The sequence below is a fragment of the Entelurus aequoreus genome, linkage group LG09 (genome assembly GCF_033978785.1).
Source record: "Entelurus aequoreus isolate RoL-2023_Sb linkage group LG09, RoL_Eaeq_v1.1, whole genome shotgun sequence".
NCBI lineage: Eukaryota > Metazoa > Chordata > Actinopteri > Syngnathiformes > Syngnathidae > Entelurus > Entelurus aequoreus.
This window is the reverse complement of record NC_084739.1, coordinates 16,370,090-16,396,321: the sequence shown is the minus strand read 5'-3', so window position 1 is coordinate 16,396,321 and position 26,232 is coordinate 16,370,090. Positions and strand designations below refer to the sequence as shown.

At 40.9% G+C, this 26,232-nt stretch overlaps 1 protein-coding gene across 1 annotated transcript in view; it reads right to left on the bottom strand.

The window, feature by feature from the left end:
• The window catches only part of zgc:171482 (zinc finger protein), a 239,473-nt gene that overhangs the window by 140,946 nt on the left and 72,295 nt on the right, over positions 1–26,232 (bottom strand). Inside the window, exon 2 of the mRNA XM_062058188.1 lies at positions 10,711–10,827. Within this exon, the coding sequence (XP_061914172.1) occupies positions 10,711–10,827 (117 nt within the window). The remainder of the gene's footprint in view (positions 1–10,710; positions 10,828–26,232) is intronic.

Sequence of the window (26,232 nt, the reverse complement as noted above, 5' to 3'; positions counted from 1 at the left end):
CACCCTTCCCATTCCAGTAAGTGCTTTTAAGACCGTATACCGTATCTTCCCATGGAACACTACCATCGAAAGAAAACATAGTCAGCTTTCATAGCTTTATGTATTTAATATGCACTGAACACGACTCAACGCACAGCCAATATTGTCTAAGTAGCTGGCAACACAAATAATTAGTGTTGTCCCGATACCAATATGTTGGTACTGGTACCGGTACTAAAATGCATTTCGATACTTTTAGGTACTTTTCGATACTTTTCTAAATAAAGGGGACCACAAAAAATTGCATTATTGGCTTTATTTTAATAAAAAAATCAGACAGTACATTAAACATGTGTTTCTTATTGCAGTTAAGTCCTTAAATAAAATAGTGAACATACAAGACAACTTGTCTTTTAGTAGTAGGTAGTAGTAAACAAAGGCTCCTAATTTAGCTGCTGACATATGCAGGAACATATTGTGTCATTTATCATTCTATTATTTTGTCAAAATTATTAAGGACAAGTGGTAGAAAATTGAATTATTAATCTACTTGTTCATTTACTGTTAACATCTGGTTATTTTCTGTTATAACATGTTCTATCTACACTTCTGTTAAAATGTAATAATCATTTATTTTTCTGTTGTTTGGATGCTTTACATTAGTTTTGGATGATACCACAAATTTGGGTATCAATCCGACACCAAGTCGTTACAGGATTATTCAAAGTCCTCATGTGTCCAGGGACATATTTCCGGAATTTATAAACATAATATACATTTGAAAAAAACGAAATTTTGTGATGCTAAAAAATATTGATGTAATCATAGTAGTATTGACTAGATATGCTATTGTACTTGGTATCATTACAGTGGATGTCAGGTGTATATCCACCCATGGCGTTTGTTTACATTGTGACCTTGGTGAGCTACGGTGTGTAGTGAAGCATGTTTAGCTATTCCTCGTCCTTCAGGGATGATACATGTAAAAACGTACTTTATTTGTCGCCATGGAGACCAGGATTAGTGATTTAGAAGTAGTTACAACACTGCAGACTGCGGATGGACTTTAGCCGCAAGCTAGCTAGCCATGTCTTAAAGCACCTCTTCCTGAGGGCGTTTCAGTGTTATAACTTCACCTTTATCCTTAGTTTTTAAACCAAAATGCGTCCGTTCTCCCTTTTCTGTCTACACACTGTGTCTGCTTGTAAGTACTCTGTGATTGTGCGCTGCCGAACATGCTCGTCTGCTCATAAACCAGCAATGACACGATATGACGACGGGGGTACTTTTTAGAGGCGATATAGTACCGAATAGGATTCATTAGTATCGCGGTACTGTACTAATACCGGTATACCTTACAACACTAGTCTACAGTAAGGAATAATGGCGCCCCTAGTGGCTGGCAGCTTCATGCCAGATGCCCGGCCCCTGTCCCTTCATTGCAAGTCTCAAGTTGTATGTCATGACATGTAAATGTGCTTTGCTAGAGGTTTTTTCCTGATCTCTAACTAAGTTTAGTTTGGGAGATGCTTTTTTTCTACACCTTTTCCCACCATGTTTGCCATTTTCACAAATTTTTTTTTAATGTGGCGCCCGCTCCATGCGGCGACTCGATCAGCGAGTACGTCTCCATGCACTAAATTTGTCCGATTTCTCGAATAGTTCGGCTCTAAATAAGCCTCCTACAATCCACGGAAACACTTTGATCCCACCTGGATGATGCGATTGAAAACCAGATCTCACAAGGGAGATCTGTCTTAACGCGCGGGTTGTAACCCGGAAGCAAATACCATTTAATAAAAACTTTGCAACAATTGGAATAAAGAGGACACTGTTTATTTGCTTCACAAATTAAAAGAGCAGAATATTTTTAACGGTATCTAAGGTAGAAAAGAAGAAATAGATTTATTTGGGAAGGTAGCTAAGGAAATGTAAAATGTTGGCCTAATTCAGATTCCGGAACAAAATCCGAATGAGATTAAAGGCCTACTGAAAGCCACTACTACCAACCACGCAGTCTGATAGTTTATACATCAATGATGAAATCTTAACATTGCAACACATGCCAATACGGCCGGGTTAGATTAGTAAAGTGCAATTTTAAATTTCCCGCGAAATATTCTGCCGAAAACGTCTCGGTATGATGACGTTTGCGCGTGACGTCACGGATTGTAGCGGACATATTGGGACACCATTGTGGCCAGCTATTAAGTCGTCTGTTTTCATCGCAAAATTCCACAGTATTCTGGACATCTGTGTTGGTGAATCTTTTGCAATTTGTTTAATGAACAATGAAGACAGCAAAGAAGAAAGCTGTAGGTGGGAAGCGGTGTAATAGCGGCCGGCTGCAGCAACACAACCAGGAGGACTTTGAGTTGGATAGCAGACGCGCTACCTTGAGTACGCAGCTTTGGCTTCCAAACATTTGATCGCTTGCCCGTACGTGCGTGCCGCTATATGCATGTCACGTACGTAACTTTGGGGAAATATGAACTTTACGGAGGTGAATGGTACTTTGGGCTGTGGGATTGAGTGTGATGTGCGGGTGTTTGAGTTGTATTGGCGGTTTATATGGACGGGAGGGGGGAGGTGTTTGTTATGTGGGATTAATTTGTGGCATATTAAATATAAGCCTGGTTGTGTTGTGGCTAATAGAGTATATATATGTCCTGTGTTTATTTACTGTTTTAGTCATTCCCAGCTGAATATCAGGTCCCACCCGCCTCTCACAGCATCTTCCCTATCTGAATCGCTTCCACTGCCCTTTAATCCTTCACTCTCACTTTCCTCATCCACAAATCTTTCATCCTCGCTCAAATTAATGGGGTAATCGTCACTTTCTCGGTCCGAATCGCTCTCGCTGCTGGTGGCCATGATTGTAAACAATGTGCAGATGTGAGGCGCTCCACAACCTGTGACGTCACGCTACTTCCGGTACAGGCAAGGCTTTTTTATCAGCGACCAAAAGTTGGGAACTTTATCGTCGATGTTCTCTACTAAATCCTTTCAGCAAAAAATATGGCAATATCGCGAAATGATCAAGTATGACACATAGAATGGACCTGCTATCCCCGTTTAAATAAGAAAATTTCATTTCAGTAGGCTTTTAAAGAGAATGAAGCAGGTATAATAAAGCATGCACTCCAAACTGATTAACAAAACCTCTGTATTCCACACAACTGGCAATAGCAAACGTTATCTGGAAGCGTATCAATCGGGGCACGAACTGTCTTTTCCTTCGGATTCAAAACTCCTTCCATTAAACCACAGAGCCTTTTGAAAAAACTTTGAGACATTCAAAAGTTTTGTTTCCCATGATCTCCGTCCGTCTTTGCTTCGGACCTGCATCTGCCCCCATACATTCTTGGTAGTAGCGTCATGTTCGTAGCGCAGCGTAACAAGACAATTTCTTGACACTGTCTGCTATTTAACATCAGCATTGCCATTACAGACGTGGTATTTGTAATCTGTGTCGACATTACAGCGGACGTCACGTGAAACAAGTTGTAAGGATCCACAGATCCAAGTGTGATCAATCAATCAATCAATCAATGTTTATTTATATAGCCCTAAATCACAAGTGTCTCAAAGGGCTGTGATGACATACAGTCGTGATCAAAAGTTTACATACACTTGTAAAAAACATAATGTCATGGCTGTCTTGAGTTTCCAATCATTTCTACAACTCCTATTTTTTTGTGATAGAGTGATTGGAGCACTTTTTTTTTTGGTCACAAAAAACATTCATGAAGTTTGGTTCTTTTATGAATTTATTAAGAGTCTACTGAAAATGTGACCAAATCTGCTGGGTCAAAAGTATACATACAGCAATGTTAATTTTTGGTTACATGTCCTTTGGCAAGTTTCACTACAATAAGGCACTTTTGGTAGCCATCCAAAAGCTTCTGCTTGAATTTTTGACCACTTCTCAAAATTGGTGCAGTTCAGCTAAATTTGTTGGTTTTCTGACAAGGACTTGTTTCTTCAGCATTGTCCACATGTTTAAATCAGGACTTTGGGAAGGCCATTCTAAAACCTTGATTCTAGCTTGATTTAGCCATTCCTTTACCACTTTTGACTTGTGTTTGGGGTCATTGTCCTGTTGGAGCACCCAACTGCGCCCAAGACCCAACCTGATGATTTTAGGTTGTCCTGAAGAATTTAGAGGTAATCCTCCTTTTTCATTGTCCCATTTAAAGCACCAGTTTCATTGGCAGCAAAACAGGCCCAGAGCATAATACTACCACCACCATGCTTGGCGGTAGGCGTGGTGTTTCTGAGATTAAAGGCCTCACCTTTTGCTGGGTATTGTGGCCAAACAGCTCAATTTTTGTTTCATCTGACCACAGAACTTTCCTCCAGAAGGTCTTATCTTTGTCAATGTGATGTCAGATGAAACAAAAATTGAGCTGTTTGGCCACAATACCCAGCAACATGTTTGGAGGGGAAAAGATGAGGCCTTTGATCCCAGGAACACCATACCATTGTGGTGGTAGTATTATGCTCTGGGCCTGTTTTGCTGCCAATAGAACTGGTGCTTTAAATAGGACAATGAAAAAGGAGGATTACCTCCAAATTCTTTAGGACAACCTAAAATCATCAGCCCGGAGGTTGGGTCTTGGGCGCAAAGTGAAAGCGTGGAAATAATATGTGCAAATAAAGTACCTTATCTTTTCCTAATAAATGTAATACAAAAATAAATGTACTGCGTACAATTACATATATTTACACTTTAATCACCTCTAATAATACAACAAAATATTATATTATCATACATTTCAAAACAATGTTATTGTTCAAATAAAGATAAACACCTAAATATCTGCTTGATTTATGATTTCAAAGCAAGTAATCCAACAAACTGTTCAGTAAAAATTTGACTGTAACATTTTTTTACAGTAAAATCCACTTTCATTGTAGAGTAATATTACACTATAAGACCCAACAACCGTAGATTTTACAATATTAAAAAAAATGTGCATTAATTTTTACGTAAAAAAAACAGTGGTACAGTTTTCCCATTCCATTTAATTCAATTCCATGTATTTTTTAATTGTATTTGCTGTAAATAAATTAAACAAAAAACCTGCAAATATAACTGTAAATTTGTGGCGACTGAGCTACCAGTTTTTTACAGTACAATTAGAGATGTCCGATAATATCGGACTGCCGATATTATTGGCCGATAAATGATTTAAAATGTAATATCGTAAATTATCGGTATCGGTTTCAAACAGTACAATTTATGACTTTTTAAAACACCGCTGTATGGAGTGGTACACGGACGTAGGGAGAAGCACAGAGCGCCAATAAACCTTAAAGGCACTGCCTTTGCGTGCCGGCCCAGTCACATAATATCTACGGCTTTTCACACACACAAGTGAATGCAATGCCTACTTGGTCAACAGCCATACAGGTCACACTGAAGGTGGCCGTATAAAGAACTTTAACACTGTTACAAATATGCGCCACACTGTGAACCCACACCAAACAAGAATGACAAACACATTTCGGCAGAACATCCGCACCGTAACACAACATAAACACAACACAAATACCCAGAACCCCTTGCAGCACTAACTCTTCCGGGACGCTACAATATACACCCTTCCTCAACCTCCTCATGCTCTCTCAGGGAGAGCATGTCCCAAATTCCAAGCTGCTGTTTTGAGGCATGTTAAAAAAAAAAATGCACTTTGTGACTTCAATAATAAATATGGCAGTGCCATGTTGGCATTTTTTTCCATAACTTGAGTTGATTTATTTTGGAAAAACCTTGTTACATTGTTTAATGCATCCAGCGGGCCATCACAACAATATTAGGCATAATAATGTGTTAATTCCACGACTGTATTTATCGGTATCGGTTGATATCGTAATTGGTAATTAAGAGTTGGACAATATCGGAATATCGGATATCGGCAAAAAAAGACATTATCGGACATCTCTAGTTAAAAGTGGCCCTTTTAACTAGACACACCTGCTCTAAAAGGTTGTGGACGGGAGGCGTATGACCAATAGTCGCAATAGAGAGACTACCTGGACACTTGGACTTCACAATTAGGTGTGAAATCAGACTCATTTAGAGCATGGAAACATAGTGAGTGTTCACATTCTTTTCTCCCTGCAATTGTTCTGATAGATATGTACTGAAAATGTCTATATTTTTTAAATCCCTATGACAATAAAGTTCCATCTATCTATCTATCCGTCCGTCCGGCCCGGCACGGGGGAGCTGTGGTTCATTGAGGTTTTACGACACGGTACGGACCTCAAACACATGAAAACCGAGGCCAGCTATGTGAAAGCCAAGAAGCAGTTGCTGCTCTTGTCATTGAGAACATCTTTCTAATAGAATAAGCGACATGATTTGATTCTGGCACTCCAAAACTGAAGGTCACATCTGTCCAGTTTCCATGACTGCAGAACTCGCCAACACCTTAAGGGAAATGTTTTCACATCTGGCACAAATGTTGACCCTACTCAAGGATGAACTTTGTTGAACTATTTCCAGTTACCGGGAGTGAGTACCGTATCTATTCAGATGAGGGACGTGTGGCTCCGATGGTAGAACTTGAGGATTCTTAGTTTCCGCTATCCTAGTCACTGCCGTTGTGTCCTTGGGCAAGACACTTAAACCACCTTTCTCCCAGTGCCAACCACACTAGAGAAAAAGTGCTAAATAAATATAATTCACTTTACAAAGGTACGCATCCCAAGCCATGGGAAGACATTTCATCAAGTCGTGCAACTACAACCAAGCTTCTTTTTGATCTTAATGGCCTCAAAAGTCCAACATTATTGCGGCGCTCCGTCGTCACATTGTGACATTGAGCAGTTGAGCATGTTCGACGACGCACACACACGGAGTGCTTACAAGCAGACAGTGTGTCGACAGAAAAAGGGGCGACGGACGCATTTTGGCTTAAAAATTAACGATAAATGTTGGCGCTATAACGCTGAAACGCCGCTCAGCAAGATGTACTTTAAAACATGGCTAGGTCGCTAGCGGCTAACGTCCATCCACAGTGTTTTAGCTATTTCTAAATCACTAATCCTCGCCTCCATGGCGACAAATAAAGTACGTATCTTACAAGTGGAATACTTAACCATGCTTCATTGCACACCATAGAAGGATACAATAATAGATTTTATTTGTAAAAATATTTTATTTGTAAAAAGCACTTTACATTGAGTAAACAACCTCAAAGTGCTAGAGTGTATTAAAAAAAAAAAAAAAGAAAGATAATAAAAAATAAATACAAATAAAAACTAGAACAGCCAAATAGCTAGAACTTGTATACATATATCTAAAAAAAAAAGGCTTTTTTAAAAAGAAGGGTTTTTACGCCTTTTTTAAAAGCATCCACAGTCTGTGGTGCCCTCAGGTGGTCAGGGAGAGCGTTCCACAGACTGGGAGCGGCGGAGAAAAACTATAAATCGCGGGTGGAGAAGCGGCGAACAAACAGCGCCAGCGTCCTCTCCAATCACCGCGAACAAGCAAGCGCTCATCAATGTAAACAAATGCCATGGGGGGGATCTACACCTGACATCCACTGTAATGATACCAAGTACGAGAGCGTATCTAGTCGACACTACAATGATTACATCGATATATTTTATCGTCACAAAATCTTTTATCTTTGTTTAACAAATGTTTATTATGTTTATTATGTTTATTAACTCAGGAAAATTCACTATATTGCCAAAAGTATTTGGCCAACTATCTAAATGATCAGAATCCGGTGTCCTAATCACTTGGCCCGGCCACAGGTGTATAAAATCCAGCACTTAGGCATGGAGACTGTTTCTACAAACATTTGTGAAAGAATGGGCCGCACGCAGGAGCTCAGTGACTGTGCGCCAGTGCACAAAGCAAGGTGCATAAAGACATGGATGACAGAGTCTGGTGTGGATGAACTTGACTGGCCTGCACAGAGTCCTGACCTGAACCCGATAGAACACTTTTGGGATGAATTAGAACGGAGACTGAGAGCCAGGCCTTCTCGACCAACGTCAGCAATGCGCTTTTGGAAGAATGGTCGAAAATTCCTATAAACACACTCTGCAACCTTGTGGACAGCCTTCCCAGAAGAGTTGAAGCTGTAATAGCTGCAAAAAGTGGCCCGACATCATATATCAAAATCCTACTCAGTGGCCTAGTGCTTAGAGTGTCCGCCCTGAGATCGGTAAGTTGTGAGTTCAAACCCCGGCCGAGTCATACCAAAGACTATAAAAATGGGACACATTACCTACCTGCTATGCACTTTGCATCAAGGGTTGGAATTGGGGGTTAAATCACCAAAAATGATTCCCGCGCGTGGCCACTACTGCTGCTCACTGCTCCCCTCACCTCCCAGGGGGTGAACAAGGGGATGGGTCAAATGCAGAGGACAAATTTCACCACACGTAGTGTGTGTGTGACTATCATTGGTACTTTAACTTAACTTTAACTTTAACTATTGAACCCTATGGGTTAGGAATGGGATGGCACTTCAAGTTCATATGTGAGTCAAGGCAGGTGGCCAAATACTTTTGGCAATATAGTGTACAGCCATGGTAGAAAAGTATCAAAATACTTTTTGGTATCGGTATCAGTACCAAAATTTTGGTATCGGGACAACCCTAGGTCCACATCATTTCATCAAGTCGTGCAACTACAAACCCTGTTTCCATATGAGTTGGGAAATTGTGTTAGATGTAAATATAAACGGAATACAATGATTTGCAAATCATTTTCAACCCATTTTCAATTGAATATGCTACAAAGACAACATATTTTATGTTCAAACTGATAAACTTTTTTTTTTTTGCAAATAATCATTAACTTTAGAATTTGATGCCAGCAACACGTGACAAAGAAGTTGGGAAAGGTGGCAATAAATACTGATAAAGTTGAGGAATGCTCATCAAACACTTATTTGGAACATCCCACAGGTGGACAGGCTAATTGGGAACAGGTGGGTGCCATGATTGGGTATAAAAGTAGATTCCATGACATGCTCAGTCATTCACAAACAAGGACGGGGCGAGGGTCACCACTTTGTCAAAAATGCGTGAGCAAATTATTGAACAGTTTAAGAAAAACCTTTCTCAACCAGCTATTGCAAGGAATTTAGGGATTTCACCATCTACGGTCCGTAATATCATCAAAGGGTTCAGAGGAATTGGAGAAATCACTGCACGTAAGCAGCTAAGCCACGTGACCTTCGATCCCTCAGGCTGTACTGCGTCAACAAGCGACATCAGTGTGTAAAGGATATCACCACATGGGCTCAGGAACACTTCAGAAACCCACTGTCAGTAACTACAGTTGGTCGCTACATCTGTAAGTGCAAGTTAAAACTCTCCTATGCAAGGCGAAAACCGTTGAAAAGCCAGCTTCTGTGATGGTATGGGGGTGTATTAGTGCCCAAGACATGGGTAATTTACACATATGTGAAGGCGCCATTAATGCTGAAAGGTACATACAGGTTTTGGAGCAACATATGTTGCCATCCAAGCAACGTTACCATGGACGCCCCTGCTTATTTCATCAAGACAATGCCAAGCCACGTGTCACATCAACGTGGCTTCATAGTAAAAGAGTGCGGGTACTAGACTGGCCTGCCTGTAGTCCAGACCTGTCTCCCATTGAAAATGTGTGGCGCATTATGAAGCCTAAAATACCACAACGGAGACCCCCGGACTGTTGAACAACTTAAGCTGTACATCAAGCAAGAATGGGAAAGAATTCCACCTGAGAAGCTTAAAAAAATGTGTCTCCTCAGTTCCCAAACGTTTACTGAGTGTTGTTAAAAGGAAAGGCCATGTAACACAGTGGTGAACGTGCCCTTTCCCAACTACTTTGGCACGTGTTGCAGCCATGAAATTCTAAGTTAATTATTATTTGCAAAAAAAACCAAAAACGTTTATGAGTTTGAACATCAAATATCTTGTCTTTGTAGTGCATTCAATTGAATATGGGTTGAAAAGGATTTGCAAATCATTGTATTCCGTTTATATTTACATCTAACACAATTTCCCAACTCATATGGAAACGGGGTTTGTACAACCAAACTTCTTTTTGATCTTAAAGGCCTCAAAAGTCCAACACAAACTCCTGACCTCTGCGGTAAACTTTTCCACGTGGGATGACATGGATAGACTGCCGTCGGTTTGTCTATTTGTCGGCACATCCCAAGGTTGTGCGTTTTGGCTCATCCAATTAGTGTAGTCGCTACACACTCATGCATGTGAACGCACGCCGCCGTTGTCCTGGTCTCGCTCTCTTGTAGATAAGTGCTTGTTCTGATTAGTTTCCTTGTTAATCCCAATTGTGCCTTGTAATCAAGAAAGACCCCGACGCATGCATGTGTGTGTGGGTATGTGCACCACATCCCGGTTAAACATAGCACAGGGATGATTATTTAATGGCCATTCATTGGATTACTCTTAGGGAGTCTGCTGAGAGGTAGAGCCCATTAAAACAAATAGTGTCTATGCTTGTTTGTGCGCCATTGCCAACCATTACCATGCTGCATTAAGTCTATGGATAATGGATGAGAACTGTTTGTCCGGACAAATAAGCTCGATACAAAATGTTGCGGCTCAGGAATTTGCCTGCCAAAGCAACATTTTTCCAGTTCTGTCCGTGCGTTCCTTTTGTTTTATTCTCTCGGCTTGCAAATGAGCCTGGCCACGAAAAAAAAAAGAAGAAGAAGAACAGCCAGCGATGACAAGAAAACTCACCTCATAGTGTGCCGTGCGCTGAGACTCAGAAATGAGCTGGGCATTGCAGATGTTGCAATAACTCTCGGTGAACAAGCCTCCATCCACCACGCCCGCAGACTTCATCTTCATCGGAGACTACATGCAAAACACACAAAGCGTGATTAAAAGTGTGTGTTTGAGGCGCGTGCACGTGTTGATGCGGGAACTTTCACACATCTATCATGACACTGTCTCAGGGCCGGCCCGTGGCATAGGCCGTATAGGCAAATGCTAAGGGCGCCGTCCATCAGGGGGTGCCACGCCAGTGCCACAAATGTTGGAGGAAAAAAAAAAAAAAGAAAAAAAAAAAAGTTGGTACTATTATTTCTAAATACATAAAATAATCCCACGTTAATTAAAATGCAAAGTAAAACCTATTTAATATAAATATTATTTGTTACAACATTATGCCCCCCCCTCCCCTTCCCGTATCATGACTTTTTTTTGGACGTCACCACATAAAAAAATCAACACAAGATGTCAGGCCAAAACTGTCAGGTGCCCAGGGAAGAAAAAAGAGAAAAGAAGAGGAGGAGAAACGAGAAAAAGACAGAGGTAGCAGGTAGGTAACGTTAGCCTACATGAAATTATTTGTCTGTTACAGAATGTGATAGTAACCTGGCTTTTTAGCATTAAGCTAAAGTTACATGATTCGGCAATTGCTAATCAATAAATAGCTAGTTCTGTTTTAACGTCGGGTTAATATTGTGGAGGGGGCTAAATTGTTATGGGAAATAATAATGTAACGTTAGGTAATTACAGTACTCCCTGGTGTACAGTCATTTGTAAGTCATTCTAGTTAATGCAATATTAAAAAGCACAAATAGAGAACTCTGTAGGATCCCGTTTTTTTGTAATATAGTTGTTAAAGTCATACTGGTTTGATATCTTGTTTTGTGCAGTGCCTTATTTATATTGTATTTTTAATTTATTTTACGCAACTTGTTGACATGTTTTATTTTGTGTTTATGTATGTAAAAAATATTGTATTTCATATATTCATTTTTTATTTTTTGTATTCATTTATTTATCCATATTTTTTTTAATCTTGTTAACTATTCTGATTGTTAATTTGCTTTCTTTAAGTAAAAAAAAAGGTAAAAGACAAAGTTATTCGGTTTCTTGTGAGTATATACACTTCACTGCCGATGTGGGGGGGGCGCCACCTAAAATCTTGCCTAGGGCGCCAGATTGGTTAGGGCCGGGCCTGCACTGTCTCTTCCTGCACTGCAAAAACTGAAAAGTAAGTAAGATTGAGTATCTCAAATGAGGGTGATATTTCCTTATTTTCTGTCTGATAAGATCATTCTTCTCACTAAGCAGATTTTAAGTTAGTGTTTTACTTGTTTTAAGGGTTTTGGTCCTAAATGATCTTAGTAAGATATTACAGCTTGTTGCTGAGATTGTATGACACTATATTGAGTAAAACATGCTTGAAACTAGAATATCAACTGTTGCAAAGCTGTATCATTAACACTCACAAGTGGGAATGTCCGATAATGGCTTTTTTGCCGATATTCCGATATTGTCCAACTCTTAATTACCGATACCGATATCAACCGATACCGATATATACAGTCTTGGAATTAACACATTATTATGCCTAATTTGGACAACCAGGTATGGTGAAAATAGGGTCCTTTTAAAAAGAAGTAATTAAATAAAATAAGATAAATAAATTAAAAACATTTTCTTGGACAAAAAAGAAAGTGAAACAATATAAAAACAGTTACATAGAAACTAGTAATGAATGAAAATGAGTAAAATTAACTGTCAAAGGTTAGTACTATTTGTGGACCAGCAGCACGCACAATCATGTTTGCTTACGGACTGTATCCCTTGCAGACTGTATTGATATATATTGATATATAATGTAGGAACCAGAATATTAATAACAGAAAGAAACAACCCTTTTGTGTGAATGAGTGTGAATGAGTGTAAATGGGGGAGGGAGGTTTTTTGGCTTGGTGCACTAATTGTAAGTGTATCTTGTGTTTTTTATGTTGATTTAATAAAAAACAAACAAAAAAAACCAACAAAAAAAACGATACCGATAATAAAAAAAACGATACCAATAATTGTCGATATTACATTTTTAAAGCATTTATCGGCCGATATTATCGGACATCTCTACTCACAAGTATAAAAATACTTTTTTAAAGTAATAATTTCTTACTTCAAGCATGAAAAAAAAATCATGATGCCGAGCGCATATCATTATGTCAAGATAATGGCACTAGCATTTACTTAATTTAAGAATATTTTTCAACATATTGAGCAAAAAGGTCTCACATTAATTTTTCCTACCAAGAAAAGTGCACTTGTTATTAGTGAGAATATACCGTATTTTTCGGAGTATAAGTCGCTCCGGAGTATAAGTCGCACTGGCCGAAAAGGCATAATAAAGAAGGAAGAAAACATATATAAGTCGCACTGGAGTATAACTCGCATTTTTTGGGGAAATGTATTTGATAAAACCCAACACCGAGAATAGACATTTGAAAGGCAATTTAAAATAAATAAAGAATAGTGAACAACAGGCTGAATAAGTGTATGTTATATGACGCATAAATAACCAACTGAGAACGTGCCTGGTATGTTAACGTAACATATTATGGTAAGAGTCATTCAAATAACTATAACATATAGAACATGCTATACGTTTACCAAACAATCTGTCACTCCTAATCGCTAAATCCCCAGATCCCACCTCACTCCTACCCACTTCTCTAAAGTGGGCTGGCTCAAGGTGGAGGACAGAGTTAAACAACTTGCACTGAGCCTAGTCTATAAAATCCGCTACACCTCCCTGATACCGAAGTACATGTCAAACTACTTCCTTAACGTAAATGACCGCCATAACCACAACACCAGGGGGTGCTCCACTAACCACGTTAAACCCAGATTCCGAACTAACAAAGGTCTTAACTCATTCTCTTTCTATGCCACATCAATGTGGAATGCGCTCCCAACAGGTATAAAAGAAAGGGCATCTCTATCCTCCTTCAAAACCGCAATAAAAGTTCACCTCCAGGCAGCTACAACCCTAAACTAACACCCTCCCCGGATTGCTAATAATCAAATGTAAACAATCAAATGCAGATACTTTTTCTTTTTCTTATGCCTTCTGATCTCTCTCTCTCTCTCTCTCTCTCTCTCTCTCTCTCTCTCTCTCTCTCTCTCTCTCTCTCTCTCTCTCTCTCTCTCTTTCTCTCTCTCTCTCTCTCTCTCTATATGTCCACTACTTGATGTCCATATCCCCCCCCCCTCCACACCCCTGATTGTAAATAATGTAAATAATTCAATGTGATTATCTTATGTGATGACTGTATTATGATGATAGTATATATGATAGTATATATCCGTATCATGAATCAATTTAAGTGGACCCCGACTTAAACAAGTTGAAAAACTTATTCGGGTGTTACCATTTAGTGGTCAATTGTACGGAATATGTACTTTACTGTGCAACCTACTAATAAAAGTCTCAATCAATCAATCAATCAATCAATCTTATACAACTAGTCCGGGGGTCGGCAACCCGCGGCTCTGGAGGCGCATGCGGCTCTTTATCGCCGCCCTAGTGGCTCTCTGGAGCTTTTTCAAAAATGTATGAAAAATGGAAAAAAGATGAGGGGAAAACATGACACAAACCTTCCTAATTGTTATAAAGCACACTGTTTATATTAAACATGTTTCACTGATTCAAGTATTTGGCGAGCACCGTTTTGTCCTACTAATTTTGGCGGTCCTTGAACCCACCGTAGTTTGTTTACATGTATAACTTTCTCCGACTTTCTAGGACGTGTTTTATGCCACTTCTTTTTCTGTCTCATTTTGTCCACCAAACTTTTAACGTGCGTGAATGCACAAAGGTGAGTTTTGTTGATGTTATTGACTTGTGTGGAGTGCTAATCAGACATATTTGGTCACTGCATGACTGCAAGCTAATCGATGCTAACATGCTATTTAGGCTAGCTTTATGTACATATTGCATCATTATGCCTCATTTGTAGGTATATTTGAGGTCATTTAGTTTACTTTAAGTCCTCATAATTCAATTTATATCTCATGACACACAATCTGTATGTAATATGGCTTTTAATTTTTTGAGGCTCCAGACAGATTTGTTTTTGTATTTTTGGTCCAATATGGCTCTTTCAACATTTTGGGTTGCCGACCCCTGGTCTAGTCTCTTACGTGAATGAGCTAAATAATATTATTTGATATTTTACGTTAATGTGCTAATAATTTCACACATAAGTCGCTCCTGAGTATAAGTCGCACCTCCGGCCAAACTATGAAAAAAAAAAGTGACTTATGGTCCGAAAAATACGGTACTTATTTTAAGGTAATTTTGGGTTCTTTGAGGTTAGCTAAATTCACTTGTTTTGGAAAGTCTTGACAAGCAGAATTTTCTTGTTCTATTGCCAGATAATTTTGCTTAGTTCAAATAAAATACCCCTCATTTTTGTATTTTATTTTCTTGTTTTTAAACACTGACTTTTTGCAGTGTGGGGGTTATTTTAGATGCAGCCTGGGCAAACAATCACCTCAGGCAATGTCCTGCTTGGTGTTCTTTGTTTAGCAGGGTACTTGTCGTCATGGCTCCTTTTCAGTACGTAACCAAATGTGTTTTTAAGGCCGGTCAAAATTAACCAGTTAATTAATGTGATTATTCACAAAAAATGATGGCATTAATCATGGACACATTTAGGCCATGTCCACACAGGGAACGTTTCAAAAACCCATATTTGGGGTTAAGACAATCTCCATGCACACAAGTGTAGTTTCAAAAGTGTCTATGTCTACACACAAACGCATACACCTGCTGTCATGCACATTTTGCCCAATCAGAAGTCTGAAAAAAGCAGCAACGGCTGACTTGGTGGCATTACATATTATGTTTATTTTGATATACAGTCGTGGTCAAAAGTTTACATACACTTGTGAAGGACATAATGTCATGGCTGTCTTGAGTTTCCAATAATTTCTACAACTCTTATTCTTTTGTGGTACTTGTTGGTCACAAAAAACTTTCAAGAAGTTTGGTACTTTCTATGAATTTATTATGGGTCTACTGAAAATGTGAGCAAATCTGCTGGGTCAAAAGTATACATACAGCAATGTTAATATTTGGTTACATGTCCCTTGGCAAGTTTCACTGCATTAAGGCGCTTTTGGTAGCCATCCACAAGCTTCTGGTTGAATTTTTGACCACTCTTCTTGACAAAATTGGTGCAGTTCAGCTAAATTTGTTGATTTTCTGACATGGACTTGTTTCTTCAGCATTGTCCACACGTTTAAGTCAGGACTTTGGGAAGGCCATTCTAAAACCTTAATTCTAGCCTGATTTAGCCATTCTTTTACCACTTTTGACGTGTGTTTGGGGTCATTGTCCTGTTGGAACACCCAACTGCGCCCAAGACCCAACCTCCGGGCTGATGATTTTAGGTTGTCCTGAAGAATTTGGAGGTAATCCTCCTTTTTCATTGTCCCATTTACTCTCTGTAAAGCACCAGTTCCATTGGCATCAAAACAGGCCCAGGGCATAATGCTTCCACCACCATGCTTGACGGTAGGCATGGTGTTCCAGGGATTAAAGGCCTCACCTTTTCTCCTCCAAACATATTGCTGGGTATTGTGGCCAAACAGCTCAATTTTTGTTTCATCTGACACCACATGGACAAAGAAAAGACCTTCTGGAGGAAAGTTCTGTGGTCAGATGAAACAAAAATTGAGCTGTTTACTAGACGTACAATGACATGTACATTATCTTTAAAACCTGCCTGCACGTACACAGAGCCCTGAGAACATTATTAAGGAGTGAATGCACGCTTGTGCTGCTGAAACCCAACACTCATAGAATTAAAACATGTTCAGCAACATGGTGATGTTTTACATGTGCAGTGAAGTGTACATTATTTCTAATCAGCACTCACTAACGAGCCAAGGAAACCATTTTGTATGTTTCAGGGAATTATAAAGCATTTAATCATCAATATAGTGATATGGTACATGTGAAATTAAGTTATATTGTCTTTAACATCAGTACACACTACAAGGAGGGCGCTACATTATGTTTTTTTTTGGTTGCTTGGTCGCTTTTTACGAGTGAGCACGGTCGCGCCCGGCGCCATCTACAAAAAATGGAAGTGCGCTGCGCTGGGCGCACCTCCTGGAGCGTGCTAGTCCGGCTGCAGCAAGCAGCTGCAATCAATCATCTGCAATCAACGCACCTGTCGCTGATGAGAAGCCCTGCCTTCATAAGCCAACACAACCTGCTATTCTGCGCCAGAACGTAGCGACCTGTCATGTACAGTAAGCCGAATCTATCTCGCTCTTGTCTCGTGTTTTTTTTGTCGTCATCCAGCAGCAATTCCTCCGTTCCCGCGTCACAAGCTGTGTGCCTCGTCTCGCCGTATTCCCTATGGTTCTCTGGCTGCTTCTTGGATCTCGACCTCCCGCCTGGACACGGACCTTCGACACCTCTGTCTTGAGCCCGACTTCCTGCCTGTTCTCTAGACCTCCGAGCCTGTCTTGCCCCTCTTGGACTTCCGCCTCTCGCTCAACACTCCCAGTAACACTCAGCAGTTAATTCCTACACATAGTTGCACACCGTACACTTTTGGATTTGTCACACTCCATTCCCTTGTTTATTATATTGTTTTCTTATTTATGTATATATTTCATATATGTATAAATAAACATAGAGTTAACTACGTCCCTGTTGTCTGTGCCGTCTTCTTCCCCTGTACAACCGTGAGTGAAAAGAGCAGCGTGTTTACATTCAAACATACAGTAAGTCAGCTTATAGTGTGTTTAAAGGCAGCAAGGAAGTGTTGTTGAGCTTGGAAATGACAGCGCACAACCGTGACGTCATCACAAGTCTCCGTTTGTGCCGTGTACACGCATACCCTAAGTGGAGAGTTTTGGAAGTCTACACTCTGGACAGCGTTTGCAAAAGTCTGCGTTTTTAAAGACAAAAGTATGCGTCTGCGTGTGGACAAGAGGCCTAAACGCAGATATAAGTATGCGTTTATTAGGTATCTGTGTTCGTGTGGACATTGTCACGGCCCGGGCGCACCCCAGTGCGCTTTCAGCAAGTGGCTGCATTCAATCTCCAATCAGAAATCTGCACACCTGTCTCTGATGAGCTCTCCTGCCTTCTTAAGCCAGCGCAACCTGCTATCCTGTGCCAGAACGTAGCGACATGTTCCTGTACAGTAAGCCGACATTCTGCAAGCTATATGCATACTCTCTCTCTGTGTTTCTTCCTCTCCGTGTTGATTGGTCTCGTGTACCCCTTGTCATCTTCCAGCAGAATTCCTCCGTTCCCGCGTTACGAGCTGTGTGTCTCGTCTAACCGTGTTCCCCTCTGGTTCTATGGTTCCCCCTTTTGGTTCCCGACCTCCCGCTTGGACACGGACTTTGACGCCTCTCTATTGCCCCTGACTTCCTGCCGGCTCACGGACCTCCGAGTCAGCCTTTCCATTTTTGGACTTCGACTCTCGCTCAACACTACTGGTAACACACTACAGTTAATTTCCACACATAGTCACACACCAAACATATTCTGGATTAGTCACACTCCATTCCCTTGTTATATATAGTGTTAAATAATAAATATAGAGCTAAACGACATCCTTGCTGTCTGTGCTGTCTTCTTCCCTGGTACACACGTAAAAGACATGGCCTTATAATTTGGTAAAAACAAGAAAATACTAAAAGAGAAAAACAACAAGCCAGTCCTTTTAAAGGACTCTTTGAAAGGAAGGGTTCTTATTTCAACGGTTGCATCCCTTTCTGCATTTTCTTCTGGCAATGTAGCCCTTTAACATCTACATATTCAACAGACATACCTTTTAATCCACTAACGACAGTGTGCTTTCGCCCAATTAAAATGTTGTTCAACATCCTACTAAATTAACCAAATTAGGCAAAGCGATGTTAGCAAAGAAGTCTTCAGCAAGATTTGCTGCTGAGAAACCAGCCCTTGTCAGTTTTATCCAAGCGGTTCAAACCCACCGAGACCTGTGAAGCCCAATGGAGACCACCATTGTGGATTCCTAACAGCCTGGTAGCAGAGATTAATTTTGCTTCCATAGTGTGTAGCATTGTAAAAAAAAAAAAAGGTTTAATGATGTCCTATGAGCTCCCGTGTTCAATTTTCTACTCTCTTCATTATGTGTGCCCCGCAGTGTTGTATTCTGACATACCGAGGGTGAGTAACAGGTCTTTTGGGAATGGTCCAGGAACAGCAAGTGCTAAAGTAGATTAGATCTTTGCCCCAAAGGAAGATCTAGATCCAAGGTGTTTACAGGGGCACAACCATGGTCAGGGATCGCCGCCACGGTTAGTGGAGTCCATTACGCCGCAAACATGGTCTTGAGAATCTATTAGCGATGGTATCCGACAAAATTGACTAGCTGGCGACAGGGAGTGGAAGTCTTTATCTCACGTCAAGTGTATAATTACTTCTCAGCCATGCGCGACGGCATCACCTCGGTGCGCATACATAAACACATGCATGGGGAGGCTTTTAATTACCCCTTTACCTCATGACTTTAGTGCGCCCTGGACCTTTCAATTAACTGCAGATGTGCTGTATAGACACTTCCTCCATTATCTGACTTTAAATGCTGAAATTAAATAGGCACGCAGATACTTTTGTGCCACCGACTTTATTATCAGCTTTTGCTGAAAAATGCTCCGTATGGAAAAAAGTCACAGATAAGCTAAGCACAATGGAGACAATTTTAGGCAATCTCTACTTTGGTCAAGAGCACCTGACACTTAAAGGTCTTTTGGTTTTTGACTAATGGGAGTTCCGTTGCCCCGGCTCCAACACTATAGAGGAGTTGGCCCTGCAGGCACGGCCTCCACATGTAGACATGCCGTGTAATCATTAGTCCAACCAATCAACGACAGCAACCTTGCAACACTACAACAAGAATATGGTTATGCTGTTTGTTTATTATAAATAATACATTAATAAATACATTTGTTAGGTTCTGTTGGTCTGGAACCCCATGATGCAGAGACGGCAGGCCGATCAACGATCAAGCCTTGTGTGCAGGGCAGGCTGGCATATAAAGAAGCCTGATTAGCAACCTGGAACAGGTGGACCCAGTTTGCCAAACAGGGACAGGTGAGGGAGACAGCGCTCAGGCCAGAAGAGTGGTGAAGAAGGCAAACAGGTAGTAAAACAAAAATAAGAGCGGAAATTGATATAGATAAAAAGAAAAAAATACTAAATAAAATCAGGTCTGACGTGTCATGATCCGTGGCCCGGATCATGTGTTAGTTTTGGACTCCCTTAGTTCCTGTTTTTGTGCACCCTTGTTTGTTTTTAGTTACCATGGGTGCTTATTCTTTCCACCTGTCTCTGATTGGTGCTCGGGACACTCACCTGTTTCCCGAGCACTAATCAGAGGGACTATTTAATCCTGCATTTGCCGGTCAGTCGGTTGGCTTCTTTCTGTCACGACCGGGGTTCGTTCTCCCGGGATGCAGATGGACCACTCCGGACAAGGCGTGCAGGTAGGAACATGATTTAATCCTCAACAAATAACGCATAATGCCAAAAACAGAAAACAAGCAAAAGGGATGCGTGCCGATCGCAGGGGAAGCTAAGGAAAAAACTTATAGAGCAGGAATCATGAGCTAGGAAACACGAAGACCAAACGTAACAGGTTGCATATAGCAAACAATGAAGCCAGCCGACTGACCGGCAAATGCAGGATTAAATAGTCCCTCTGATTAGTGCTCGGGAAACAGGTGAGCATCCCGAGCACCAATCGGAGACAGGTGGAAACAATAGGCACCCATGGTAACTAAAAACAAACAAGGGTGCACAAAAACAGGAAGTATGGGAGTCCAAAACTAACAGAATATAACAACACATGATCCTGTGCACGGAACATGACAACATGCAAGTCCTGACAACATTTTCATAATAAATATTAGGGGTGTAAAAACGTATTGTTACAAACTGTTAACCGAATTTAACTTTAGAAATATGAATGCATCGTTTGGCTAGCCTCGGTGCGCATACATAAACACACACAAGCTCATCTAAGATGGACTGATGCAAACTGGAAAAGTGTTCTGTAGGCTGACGTGTCCACATTTCAAATTGTTTTTTGGAAACTGTGGACGTCGTGTCCTCCGGACCAAAGAGGAAAACAACCATCCGGATTGTTATAAGCGCAAAGTTCAAAAGCCAGCATCTGTGAGGGTATGGGGGTGTATTAGTGCCCAAGGCATGGGTAACATACATATCTGTGAAGGCACCATTAATGCTGAAAGGTACATACAGGTTTTGGAGCAACATGTGGCAACGTTATCATGGACGCCCCTGCTTATTTCAGCAAGGCAATACCAAGCCATGTCTTACAACAGCGTGGCTTCATAGCAAAAGAGTGAGGGTACTCGACTGGCCTGCCTGTAGTCCAGACCTGTCTCTCATTGAAAATGTGTGGTGCATTATGAAGCATATAATACCACAACGGAGACCCCGGACTGTTGAACAACTTAAGCTGTACCAGCATTTACATCCTAAAGATTGTACTCGCATGAAAGATTCCTTTGAAACGGATGCACACAGGCGTGACAAATTACATTTCCATATTCCGCAAGAGTTTTGTGCATGAATACCAGGAGGGTGAATGTCTTGCCAAAACTTAGAATAAACAACTCTTTGACTATTGGGAGGAGCCCACCATGCAGTCCGTGCAACAAAGGTGTAGCCTTGACCAGTTCGCTCGGAAATTATCCCTACCTCACTGCTTCCCTCTGGCAGCGCTATTAATCCTTTTGCAGGTTCACCTACGGAAACCTTATGACAACTTTTACTACCCCTGGATTGTCATTTGATTGTCTTTCTGGCCCTCTGCCAGACCCAAAGCAGACCCCAGCGGGGCCGATCTAAGGACCTAACTAAACCATCCAAGCTCTACCATTTTTATTTCTTTGAGTGTTTTTACCATTTTCTTTAAGGTGAAAAAAGTGACAAATGACATCTGTTGATTTGTGGGGGTAAACCATTAGCTTAATGTTAAGATTAACGTCCGATAACTCAACTATGTAGGAAAACCAAATGAAACAGATTAGACTACGAAAATCCTAGTAATGGACCACGGACCAGGATCATTTGCGGTCTGAAAAACCTTGAATTCAGCTCGACATTTAACGTTTAAACCAAATGAAAAGATAGACTGACTGCAGGACTGTGTCCTTATCTTCCGCATATCTGTGTCACTTGTGAATATGCCAAGCGAGACGTGAGCGGTTGGCTAATTAATGGAGTCGATCTGTTGGGTGGGATTTGTGGAAAAGCATGACCGACAAAGCAGAACGATGAAGAGAAGGATCGCGGAGGAATTAATGAAAGTGGGAGAGAGATGCAAAGCGATAAGAAGAGATGGTCACGTGTTGCGTGTTTGCAATTTTAATTGACTTAAATCCCAGCGGAACCGACTGCTTGTCGCTGAGAATGTCATTTTATTGCAGCATTAGGAACACTTTTGGAACCACCAGGAACCGAAAGCTGGGTACAATTTATGTTTAGCAGCTTCTCAATTCATTGTGTTGCTCATATTCTACTGAGCAGTCTAAAGCTGTCCCGCGTAAATTTATAGTTCTGGCTCCTAAGGTTATTATCAAGGTCTGAAGCTATCCATTACTTTAGTAGTACAAATAATCTACAAAAATTAAAGATGCGTCAATAATTGATTTTTAATTGAATCGTAGCTCCGGAATCGTAATCATAATCAAATTGTGAGGTGGCCAAAGACTCCCACCTCTATCTTTGAGTACTAAATATTGTAGCTGTTAAGTTGAATGCACCCCAAGTCGTATCATTCTGAATCTGTCCAATCTTTTTGTAGAAATACAGTACATACAGAACCCAAAACCAGTGAAATTGGCACGTTGTGTAAATGGTAAATAAAAACAGAATACAATGATTCACAAACCTTTGTCAAACTATATTCAATTGAATAGACTGCAAAGACAAGATACTTAACGTTCGAACTGGAAACATTTGTCATTTTTTGCAAATATTAGCTCATTTGGAATTTGATGCCTGCAACATGTTTCAAAAAAAGCTGGCACAAGTGGCAAAAAAGACTGAGAAAGTTGAGGAATGCTCATTGATTGATTGATTGAGATTTTTATTAGTAGGTTGCACAGTGAAGTACATATTCCGTACAATTGACCACTAAATGGTAACACCCGAATAAGTTTTTCAACTTGTTTAAGTCGGGGTCATCAAACACTTATTTGGAACATCACACAGGTGAACAGGCTAATTGGGAAACGGTGGGTGCCGTGATTGGGTATAAAAGCAGCTTCCATGAAATGCTCAGTCATTCACAAACAAGGATGGGGCGAGGGTCACCACTTTGTCAACAAATGCGTGAGCAAATTGTCGAACCGATTAAGAACAACATTTCTCAACGAGCTATTGCAAGGAATTTAGGGATTTCACCATCTACGGTCCGTAATATCATCAAAAGTAGTAGATCCAGCAGAAAATATACATTATAAACAAAGAGAGGTAGCTAACATAGAAGCGGTCAGGTAATAGACAGATATCATCTATTGCTGTATGGCGAGTGATTATACAGCTGGGTGGAGTGCGGAATGAAGGAGTTCTTGAATTGAACACTGTGGGAACGAAGCTGAAGGAGCATGTTGGAGTAGAAGCGCCACAGTCCTTCAATTGTCTGGTGGAGTGGGTTGGCAGGATTGTCCGTGATGGCGAGCAGTTTGTCCAGTGTCCTCCTGTCCCTCACTGACACAAACGCCTCCAACTGCGTGCCAATAGTTTAGCCGGCTTTCCGGATCAGTTTGTCAATCCGGTTTAAGTCCCTTTTGCTGGTGCTGCTCCCCCAACAGACCACTGCAAAGTACAGGGCACTGGCCACAACAGACTGAAAAAAGATCTCCAACAGCTTGCTGCTCACATTGAAGGACCTAAACTTCCTCAGGAAAAAGAGTCTGCTCATGCCCTTCTTGTATACAGCTCTGCAGTTGTCCTTCCAGTCCAGTCTGCTGTTCAAGTGGACTCCCAGGTACTTGTACTGCCCCACTACTGCCACCTCCCGGCCCTGAATGTTGATGGGCTCCACAGGGGTCATGTTCTTCTTGAATATCGCGCAAAAGTTCATTCATGTCAGGGGTTCTACTTCAAATGTGAAACTAATACGTGGTATGAACTCATTACATGCAAAGCGAGTTATGTAAAGCCTTTATTTCTTATACTTTTAAAGATCAATTCGAGGTTTCATAATGAGTAAGCTATAATCATCAAAATTATATCAAAGAATGCTTGAAATATCTTGAGTCCAATGTTATGAGCCTATGTCTTTTATTAGTTTCACCTTGTGCATCTAATTACTGGAATAAACTGACCTTTGCACAACAGAATCAAGCTGGACAGACGGACAGCAACGGTCAATTCGGACTGCAGAAAAGTTTATCGTGTCAACCAAGTTCCCTGTATCCAGGACTAATACCGGTCTAGGGTCAGGAAACGGGCAGATTGCATCACTGCAGACCCCTTCACACCCTGGTCACACACTTTTTAAACTCTTCCCCTGCGGCATGCGTTACACATCAGTGTACGCCAAAACAACTGGTCATAAGAACAGTTTCTTCCCATGATAACGTCCCATGATATGGGGCGTCCATGATAACGTTGCTTGGAGAAAATCCTCAGTGCTGAGCTCTGTAGAACTTGCACCTGGCTCGCTGACAACAAGCTATCCATCCACTTGGGTAAAACAGAATCCATCCTGTTTGGGTCCCACATCAACCTCAAGAAAGTCAATGACTTCACCATAAAAGTGGGGGACATTGTTATCACCAGGAAAGATGAGGTCACCTACCTAGGTTCCATTCTAGAGGCTAACCTTTCCTGTGATAAAATGGCAACCAAGGTAATCAAAAAGGTTAACCAACGAATGAGATTTCTCTACAGAATCTCCTCTCTGGTCAACAAAAGCACCTTGAGGATTCTGGCGGGAACTCTCGTTCAACCCTTTTTCGATTACGCATGCACCTCCCAAAACCCTCAAATCTAAACTCCAAACATCTCAGAACAAGCTAGTCAGGTTACTGCTAGACCTCCACCCCAGATCCCACCTCACTCCTACCCACTTCTCTAAAGTGGGCTGGCTCAAGGTGGAGGACAGAGTTAAACAACTTGCACTGAGCCTAGTCTATAAAATCCGCTACACCTCCCTGATACCGAAGTACATGTCAAACTACTTCCTTAACGTAAATGACCGCCATAACCACAACACCAGGGGGAGCTCCACTAACCACGTTAAACCCAGATTCCGAACTAACAAAGGTCTTAACTCATTCTCTTTCTATGCCACATCAATGTGGAATGCGCTCCCAACAAGTATAAAAGAAAGGGCATCTCTATCCTTCTTCAAAACCGCAATAAAAGTTCACCTCCAGGCAGCTACAACCCTAAACTAACACCCTCCCCGGATTGCTAATAATCAAATGTAAACAATCAAATGCAGATACTTTTTCTTATGCCTTCTCATCCCTCTCTCTCTCTTTCTCTCTCTCTCTCTCTCTCTCTCTCTCTCCCTCTCTCTCTCTCTCTCTCTCTATGTCCACTACTTAATGTCCATATCCTACCCCCCCCCCTCCACACCCTTGATTGTAAATAATGTAAATAATTCATTGTGATTATCTTGTGTGATGACTGTATTATGATGATAGTATATATGATAGTATATATCTGTATCATGAATCAATTTAAGTGGACCCCGACAAGTTGAAAAACTTATTCGGGTGTTACCATTTAGTGGTCAATTGTACGGAATATATACTTCACTGTGCAACCTACTAATAAAAGTCTCAATCAATCAATCAATCAATGGATGGCAACATATGTTGCTCCAAAACCTGTATGTACCTTTCAGCATGAATGGTGCCTTCACAGATGTGAAAGTTACCCATGACTTGGGCACTAATACACCCCCATACCATCACAGATGCTGTTTTTTGGACTTTGCGCCTATAACAATCCGGATGGTTCTTTTCCTCTTTGTTCCGGAGGACACGACGTCCACAGTTTCCAAAAACAATTTGAAATGTGGACTCGTCAGACCATAGAACACTTTTACACGTTGCATCAGTCCATCTTACATGAGCTTGGGCCCAAAGAGCCGGCTGCGTTTCTGGGTGTTGTTGATAAATGGCTTTCGCTTTGCATGGGAGAGTTTTAACTTGCACTTACAGATGTAGCTACCAACTGTAGTTACTGACAGTGGTTTTCTGAAGTGTTTCTGAGCCCATGTGGTGATATCCTTTACACACTGATGTCAGTTTTTGATGCAGTACCACCTGAGGGATCGAAGGTTGGTAATATAATCGCGTACGTGCGGTGTTTTATCCAGATTCTCTGAACCCTTTGATGATATTACAGACCGTAGATGGTGAAGTCCCTAAATTCCTTGCAATAGCTTGTTG